Raw genomic sequence first — 9,676 nt, 5'->3', positions numbered from 1 at the left:
AGGCTGGTGTTCCAGTCTGTGGCTTTGGTGGTTCAGTTGAGCTGGCTTTGAATAGATTGGAAACCCAGCCAGTATCTGCATTTCCTTTGGAAACACTTTCAAGCAGTGCAGAACGACTGGACAGTGGTGATTTAGCCCCAGCTTGGGGTCCGCCAGATCTAGGAGTATTGGGATCTTCACCTGTTGTCAGTTTTAGAAATCCAGACAGCATACCACCTTCTTGTTTAGGCGCCTGAGTATTGACTGGAGCATCTGAGGAAAAGAAAGGGAGCTTTAATTTATTGCCAAAAGTACCAGACACATCCTCAGATTTTGGAGCCTCGGCTGGCTTAAAAATAGAAAACACTGAGGGGACCTCAGTTGGCTTATCGTCAGGAGCATTGTTTGATATGAGTGAGTTCAATTACTTTTTAAAGGGGCTAAAGAATCCAGTGTCTTCTGCGAGTGTTTGACTGGCAGGCTTTGCCTCAGTTTTACTCTCTACTAGCTTGGCCGTAACCCCTCTGGGCATGGAATCAGGTAATTCACCAGATGATTCTGTATCAGGTAAAAGCTCTACTGATCCACATCCTGATCCCCCACATGAGGACTGGTGCTCAGGTTGTGTGGCAGACCTCTCTAAAGACAAACTTTTGGATTTCTCCATAGATTCTTCTTTAGACTCTGCATTTCCCTGAGTTATATTTGGTTGTGAAATAGTTTGAGCACTTGATTTGTCTCCAAAAAGCCTGAAAGGGCTCAATCTTCCTAGCACTGAATCGACCACTGTTTGTGTCTGACTTGGAGTGGAGTCCTGAGATTGAGAGCCACTTGAATCAGCAATGATTGTAGCATCAGTCTCTGATGTGGCACTAGCTGGTCGACTGACCTCTGGGAACTGAAATGGCAACAGCGACTGCAAAGAGAACTTCTTGTCTGCATTAGATTCCTGATTAGCAGGTGGTACAACAGCAACAGGAGTTGGACTACCAGTTGATTTAGTTATGAAAGAGAACAGTTTAGAAATACCAGACTCTGACTGTGGAGGAACTGGAGATGGAGTTTTTGTTGTAGTTTCTGTTGATTCTGTATTTTCAGCTGCTGGTTTAGTATTTGTGATTGAGTTAAACAAAGAGCTCATGGCATTTTTAGCACCCGCAATACCTTGTTCCACAGCTTTTTCCTCTTTTATCTCAGCTGCTTTACCCTCAATTTTCTTTTCTTCACTCTCTGTTTCTGTTTTTGTGACAGATTTTTCCATTGATTCATATTTACTCATTTCCTCCTCTCGTCCAGCCAGATATTCTGACACAGAGTCAACTAAGTTCTGAAGTTCATCCATAGTATCGTGATACTCCTTATTTGGCTCCTGCACAGGTGACAATATTTCATCTGGGCCCCTTGTGCAATCATTCCCCATGCTGCTCTGTTGTTCATTATAGCCTTGTGACCATTCATCATAAGAGGAAATATATCTTGCATTACTGTAGTAACTGTCATATTCATACTGTGCATCCTCTTCTACAAACGCCATATCATCTAGCTCCTCTTCAGACCCAAGAGAGAACTGCATTTCATCAGATCCTGCAGACCCATATTCACTTCTTGCTCTCATCCTGGCTTCCTCTTCCTCACAATAAATTGTATAGTTCTCAAGGGTGTCTTCAAATGAGTTCTTGGCCCACATCCTGGTTTTGTACAACAGCCCCTCTGTATATGATGCTTGGTTTGCCTTGCGAAGTTGCGAAATTGAAGGAATGATGGAAATTTCAGGAGGGGAAATTTCATCCTCAAAGTTTCTAGCTTCCTTATAGACCAAACGGACCTCACTGCTGCCTGTGGCTGCTCTCCTGATGGGATTTCCTGATGCATCATACTCCTCAGCCTCCTCTGGGGACATTGCATCACAATGTACTGTCTGGTAAAACCGACTGTCTTTGGAGTTGATTCTATAAATTTCACTCTTGGTGTCATCATCATCACCCCACGTTTTCTGCTCTGGTTCCAGGTAATCATCCAGTATGTTGTCATTAATTTTATATTTGATCTCCCAGTCTTCAACTCCCATACCTGAGTCCACTGGAATCATTCTGACATCATCTGTACCACTTAAAAATCTGGTGTGCATAAAGTGAAAGTGCCAGAAGCATGGATGAGGAGAAGAATGAACAGGAAGAGAAATTAACAAAATCTTAAATTGAATTATATAGATGGATAAAAAAGAAAGACAGAAAAATGAAAATGTATGAAAGTAAAATTGAAAATTTTTGGAGCTAAACTGACTGTAAAAAAAAATTACTTTCTTGATGATTTTAATTCTTAAAATTTAGTTTAGAAGCAACTCTTAGATATTATTCATAGATCATATCTTGAATATGTGCATTTTGTTTTACTGCACTGGCAGATTTTTGCACACTGCCCTTGTTTTTAACGAACTTTAAACAAGAAAACAAATTTAAAAGAAAGACAAAAGTATATTCAAGACATTATCTGAAAATAAGTAATAGTATCTTATTCACGGTTGCTTCCGATAATTTTAATATTGTAAATAATAATCCTTTTTTTTTTTTTTTTTTTTTTTAAGTATTTTTAGATAATGTGTGGGTAATGGAATATTTCAATGTATGCCAAGCTGTACATGTGTTTGTGTAATCAACATACCTCTGTTCCCTTCCTTCTCTATAATCCAAGTCATAGCTCTGGATAGAGTCTGTCCTAGACTCTTTTGATAATGCCCGATTCTGTAATCTTCTGCCAATAGGGTACTGATGTACCGAGGAATTGGGTTGAGCTGTGGTGTGGTATCGTGGAGGCCTGCTGTTTGTCTCACTGCGGTAATCACTGTCCCGGTCATCCCCAGCGCTGTCGTGGTCATCAAAAGCTACAACACAACATAATCCAGAAATGATTAAAGTGTGGTCAGGGAGAATTTCACCTAAAACTTCAAATGAATTAAATTAAATGAATGCAGAGACTCCAAAGACCATGCTAGAGCAGTGACAGTTGTGGTATATGCTATATTCCAGCATACATTATTTTAAACTACATTTATTATTATTTATTTTTAGCTTCATATTAAATGAGAAATTATATTAAATATTTTTACTTGTAAAAGGTTCTCTCACAACACTGCATAAAATCTAAAAGGAAATAAAAAATGGAAAAAATAAAGGTGATGTAGATGTTATTTGTCAATTAAACATTTCTAAATACAAATCACATACACAACAAATAAATGCATGAAGTACAAATATATGTATAATGAAGGAATGATGAATAACCAAAATAGGAAAGGAGGAAGAATAGTGGAAAATTTCAGTTTGCAAATGCACAATACTTCATCTTGTTTTATGTACACTATTAGTCATCAGCTTGGGCAGACAAATTACTATTTTCTCAATTTTAGAATAATAGTAAAATTACCAATGAAAATAAAATAAATAAAATAGTCATAAAATTATAGTTTTGCAACGAAAACCATATGGCACAATTAGAAATAATTTTAAGAATATAAGCATTATTGAAAGGTTTAAAGCCATGGTCAGACTTGACTTTGAGCATACGAAATTTCTTCAGACACTGCAACGGTCATGATATGACGTTGAGCTCTGCAGCGTCTTTTCAAAAACTTAAATTCAACACATAACAAATAATAATAAATCTAAAATGTAAAACCATACAATCTAATCCACTTTCCTGCAATGCTGCAGTTTTACATTTCTGTTCTTTTAATTCAGCTACGAGGGCATGCTGTGATGTTTTGATCTTTTGTTGGTCACACAGTTTCATGTGATATTAATTAGCAGGTCAGAGTTCACCAAACTTGAACTTTGTAATGCAGCGAAATGCAAAACTTTTTCGCATGAGATTGCGTTTCTGCTCTCCTACATTTGCACATGTATGAATGGATGCCAATGGAGCGAAAAGTGTAGTGTGACCGCCCCTTAAAGAGTTAGTTCACCCAAAAATGAAAATTCTGTCATTAATTACTCACCCTCATGTCGTTTCAAACCCGTAAGACCTTCGTTCATCTTCGGAACACAAATGAAGATATTTTTGATGGAATCTGAGAGCTGTCTGACCCTGCATAGACAGCAACGCTACTGAAATGTTCCCAAGTCCAGAAACGTAGCAAGGAGATCTGTAAAATAATCCATGTGACATCAGTGGTTCATCCGCAATTATACAAAGCTACGAGAATACTTTTTGTGTGCAAAAGAAAAAAAAAAATGACTTAATACAACAATTCGTCTCCTTCGCATCACCCTGTAGCGCCATTTTGGAAAGTATCCGAAGGTCTTACGGGTTTGAAACGACATGAGGGTGAGTAATTAATGACAGAATTTTCATTTTTGGGTGAACTAACCCTTTAAGATGGCAAACAAATTCAGTCTAGTGTTTCAAAACAATTGACTGGTAGTGCATATTAGACAACTTGATGTCTTAGATTCTGGTGTATTACTAATAAATATTATATATTTTGCTTAATCACTCTCAGAATCTGTTTGCATATTTGTGTAATGTAAATTATTCATTATTCATTCTTTCTCTCTCTGTAAATTAATAAATGGTAACAGAAAGAAAGAAAGAAAGAAAAAGAAAGAAAGAAAGAAAGAAAGAAAGAAGTGAAATGATGATTAGTTCCAACACACATTAAGTACATACTCTGCTGATCATTCCATCCAAAGTATGTCCAATTGCCTAGTGGTTTGGAGAAAGTTAAACAGCAGAAGATAGATGTAACACTTTACAATAAGGTTCCATTTGATAACATTGACATAGTGAACATGAACTAACAATGAAATAAAAGTATAAAGCATTTATTAATCTTAATTTCATCATTTACTAATACATTATTAAAACCACAATTTGTATTTCTTAATGTTTAGCAGACCTGAGCTAACATGAACTAAGAATGGATAGTTGTACTAACAAATGTTAAGAAAGATTCATAAATACTTTAACACTGACAATGAGATTTGATAGTCAATGCATTGACATTAACTAATAAAGTCTTATTGTAAGTGTTACTCATGCAAAATATAATTGCATAACCAACGGAGTGTTTAACGAATTTGCATGCAATTCTGCTTTCTTGATTATTTAAGATCATAAATCTACTACTGTATTTTTTTTATTACAAATTGCTATCAAGTACTTGAGTAAATTACTTCACAGTTGGGTAGGTCACCCAAAACATGTATATTCAGCAATTATTTACTCACATTCATGTTGTTACAAATCTGTATGACATTATTTTTCATGGAACAAGAAAGTAAATGTTACACAGAATGTTAGAGATGTCATAGTATTCACTTCTACTCCATTGCATTATAATGAAAGTAAATATTGACTATCACAGTGTCATTCTGCTTAACATCATATTTTATGTTCCAAGTAAAAAAATAAAGTAATAAAGGTTTAAGTTAACATGAAGGTAAATGATAACAGAATCCTCATTTGTTAAGTGTACTATCCTTTTAAGCAAAAGTAAATCTTGACACTTGCAATTTTAATGCAACAAACAGAACATAAAATTCTGATTGCCATAATCATCAGGGTTAAATGCATCACAACAGCTATAAACTACTGCCATCTACTGGCTTGAAGAGGACTCGTCATGTCATTTCTTTTTTTTCCCCTCAGTAAAAGCTGAAAAGAGAATACTTACAGCACTGCGAGGGCACTGAGGGCAGCTGTCTTCTCTGTGCTTCATCTTGCAGTGAGTACTATTAAAAATTGATGGGAAATTAACAAAATGGTTAAAAGTCATGATAATACACAAAGTATTTCAGCTAACATCAGCTTACCTGTGTCTGTTTTCATAAACGAGGTGAATCAAAAAGCCTAAGATAGAGGCTTACTTAAACTTGTTTTACACTGGCTAAGACAACAATAAACCATGTCTGCTAGGAATCATTTATAACTAATCAGATGTGATGTTCATGTGCTCTAATCTTCCCCTCCATTGGTTATACAGCACATCTTAGTGGTCTTTTGACAGTAGAACTGTAAGGCCCTTGCAGTGCTCAGTGCTCACAGCAGGAGGCAGTAAAAGATCATTCTTTTAACAAAACTACAGAATTCCATAATTTTTTTGGTGTACCAATGCAATGCTGCTGAGATCAAAATACCAAATACCTGATACAATATACAAATTCAACACAACCAAAATCACTATGCATGAAAATACAAATCTGAAGTTTATGAGGTATCTTTTTATATATTTAAGAAAAGGTTCTGAGTTTCAGGCAACAGCTGAAAATGAATTAAAAAAACCTATCCAGATTTCCATTTGTTGGATATGAAAAAAAAAATCATATCTCAAATATAAAATTCACTCATTGAATCTGAATAATGGTAACTCTTGCCCAGGTCCATCAAACTAACATGTTACTTCTACTGTACATATTCTAACATCTCTACTCCATCTAAACACACACAGTCTGTACCTCATCATGTATCCTCATAGAGTTGATGCGCTCCAGCTTTTTAGTCCAGTACTGGGCCTCGTCGTCAGGGATATCTGCAAACGCAAACAAATAATACAGAAATAAGCAGAAAAGAAAGTCTGATATCTTTAGATAAAACTCCAGCTTCCACTGTTCCAATGCACCTCTCACTCCTCCCTTCCAGTTTACTGGCCACACAGCACTCAATTCTGTATTCACAGTGTTTAATATGGCATGAGACACAGAGGTTACTGCAGGAACATCACAAATACATCAGCACACTTTGCTTCCACTCTTTTTTTCCCTGAGATGTTCTCCATTTACGTCTCCTTACTTCTCCCAATTCATTTAGATTTTTTATATCATACAGTGGCCCTAAAAAGTACTTGAACACTTAAGTCACTTCAAAATGTATGAATTTCTTTTTGTGGCCACTGTATATATGGCAGTTAAAGGAACTGCTTAGAATCTGTTCTAAGAGGTTTGAGAAAAGGTCAATCTAAAAATAAAATAAAATAAGGAATATTCTATTCTACTAAATTCTATTCTATTATACAGTATGTGGACTACCGAAAGGGAGCTCAAAGCGTGTGTCCAGCAGCACTTGGTGAGGAGTGGGGTTTTTAGTGCCATATATCTCATCTTCCTTCATCAGAACCTCAGAATCCAGTGAGGTCCATTCTCCAGGCCCCTCCTAAAGAAAGAGAGAGAGAGAGACCTGTAAGACTCCATGCCAGAGAGACTTTGACTTTATTTGTTTCACAAGAGTATGTGCATTTTCCATTTATAAATTCATGAGGGCCACATTAACTAATTAAACTACATTTTTATATTTTCAGCAGAAAATGTGAGTGGCCACCAACACGGCTCTAGGCTGAATGCCAGTCCATTACCCATAATAACGCTTTCTCAAGTGAAAACATCTATCCCTTGTCCTCTCACATCAAAATCCAGACAGAATCCAAAAACAGATTTTAGAAGTGTTTTGAACTGCTTTCATTTGTAAAGAGTTCTTGATCTGTGCATTTTTCTTTCTTGATTCAGATGATACAACTTTTTTAATGAAGAAAGCAATATTATAGCAATATTATATTATATAATATATTTTAGCCAGAAGCAACGGCTTGAAGTTATAAATATCTTAATGAAGCTTTTTGCTTAAGATATTAATTGATGGACTGGAGTCATGTGGGTTACTTGTGGATTATTGTGATGTTTTTATAAGCTGTTTGGACTCTCATTCTGACGGCACCCATTTACTGCAGAGGATCTATTGTCAAGTGATGTAATGCTGAATTTCTCCAAATCTGTTGAAGAAACAAACTCTTCAACATCTTGGATGGCCTAAGGGTAAATTTTCAGCACATTTTAATTTTGGGATGAATTATTCCTTTAATTGACTGCCTTTGACTGATACCCTGGGGTTATTCCAGAACTGTCCAGTTGGAAGCAATTCAGGCATTGTTTTCATCATTCTCACCGTTTGCACTGCATTCCCCACCCACCTCAGCTCCGGGCATGACTCAGATGGTCTTAACTTCTTGTGTGAAACAAGATGGGAGTGGCACTTTCATGCCTCACCAGATAGACAGCTGAGATGTGTGACTGTTGAGGGCGTATTCTCTTCATTCCGATTGGCTGGTGGTGACCACTAACCTCATCTGATTGGCGTATGGTGTTAAGTGGGATCCATGCTGTTCCTATCAAGGTGTCCCAGATGAGCCCTTTATTCCACACCTCCACAACCAGACCCAGGTCCAGACGATTAATCTCACTTGGGCCACAGATAGAGATACAGAAATAGAGATCAGACCATCATCAAACATGAAGAAGAAATGCACCAATTCTGAAATCTCCAAATTCACCCACACCTCTCTGTGAGTTCAAGACACTTCATCAGTGTCCTTTAGGGGAGAGTCTAAAAATAGCTTTACCAATGGTGGGTGAATTGAGAAAATGTACCGGGCATAAATATTTCGTACAGATCATAAAAATTGAATTTTGATTTATTAATGGTACATTTTTGGAATGGAATTATGTTGTTGGGTTTGCTTGTATATTGGTGGCTAACAGTATAGTTAATTGTGTCTCTTATAACATCAAGTTTAAGCCGCCTAATGTTTGCTTCAGTAGATCATCCCTATGTACATACATACATGATTTCATATCTGTAAAAATGTGCATATATTTATTTGTTCGTGTTGTTTATGTCAGAGTTAAAAGTATAGTTCACCCAAAAATGAAAACTTTTGCTCTAATACTTATTTACTCTTTGGTGTGCCATTCCAAACCTGTATGACTTGAAAAATTCACATGACCCACTTTAAGACAGTTACATGGTGCTTTTATCCCCCAATCAGCCCCATCATTCACTTTACCGGATTTAAAAAGCGAATTTAAAAAAGAAAATTAATAATGATAAAAAAGAAAGTAATACGGGTAAGAAACTAAATGAGGGTGGGTAAATAATGACAGAATTTTCATTATTTAGGGGTGAAATAATTCAACTTACTCAAAGACAGTCTATTTTGGACCCTGCTTTAGGGTTAACACATGGATAAAAAGAACGGACCAAAAGAAAGAAAGGGGGGCCAGATTGTACATTTTACATCCTAGCCTGTACATTTTAATATTAGAAACATTACTAATAGAAATAGTTAGATGCCAGATATATTATAATTTTTTTATGCAATGACTCTGGATAATTGATTTTAAGAATAGAGATCACGGTTTGCCCAAAATTCTGAAAATAAAACATTAGACAACCAAACAAAATAATATGTAGGCTAATTTACTTGTTTCAGGCTTGTGTTGTGTTTTGTTCCCCATGTGCTCCCTGTGTCCCAGTATTTATGCCCATATTTGGTTAGTTTCCTGTTCCTGTCCTGATTAAATTTATTTGATTCCAGGTGTTCCCCATTTTGTGTCTATTGATTTGTCATGTGTTTAAATAGTGTTCCCTGTTTTTAGTTCAGCGTCCTACATGTTCTACGTGAGTTTTCCGTGGTTCCTTTAAGTTATTAAAAGTCTCTGGATTGATGTACTCCACGTCTCCCGCCGTTCCTTGTTCCGCACTCCACTCAGTAGTGCAACCGTGACAACTTGAGGTTCTGACAAAATGTTTTATTTAATGTTATAAATGAGTCTATTTACAGTGGGGAAAATAGTTATTTGATCCCCTGCTGATTTTGTAAGTTTGCCCACTTACAAAGAAATGAAGGGTCTGTAATTTTTATGGTAGGTTT

At 36.3% G+C, this 9,676-nt stretch overlaps 1 protein-coding gene across 1 annotated transcript in view; it reads right to left on the bottom strand.

Annotated features, from left to right (window-relative positions):
* Positions 1 to 403: 403 nt before the first annotated feature.
* LOC107672597 (phorbol ester/diacylglycerol-binding protein unc-13-like) overlaps positions 404 to 9,676 on the bottom strand; it is a 53,406-nt gene continuing 44,133 nt past the window's right edge. The window contains exons 4-9 of the mRNA XM_016465854.1: positions 8,088 to 8,205; positions 7,002 to 7,125; positions 6,432 to 6,505; positions 5,651 to 5,708; positions 2,641 to 2,860; positions 404 to 2,096 (exon numbers count right to left, since the gene is read on the bottom strand). Coding sequence (XP_016321340.1) covers positions 404 to 2,096; positions 2,641 to 2,860; positions 5,651 to 5,708; positions 6,432 to 6,505; positions 7,002 to 7,125; positions 8,088 to 8,205 — 2,287 coding nt within the window. The remainder of the gene's footprint in view (positions 2,097 to 2,640; positions 2,861 to 5,650; positions 5,709 to 6,431; positions 6,506 to 7,001; positions 7,126 to 8,087; positions 8,206 to 9,676) is intronic.

The sequence above is a fragment of the Sinocyclocheilus anshuiensis genome, unplaced genomic scaffold (assembly GCF_001515605.1).
Source record: "Sinocyclocheilus anshuiensis isolate Anshui unplaced genomic scaffold, SAMN03320099.WGS_v1.1 scaffold100, whole genome shotgun sequence".
Lineage (NCBI taxonomy): Eukaryota > Metazoa > Chordata > Actinopteri > Cypriniformes > Cyprinidae > Sinocyclocheilus > Sinocyclocheilus anshuiensis.
The sequence above is the reverse complement of the archived record's forward strand: the minus strand, read 5'-3'. Positions and strand labels throughout refer to the sequence as shown.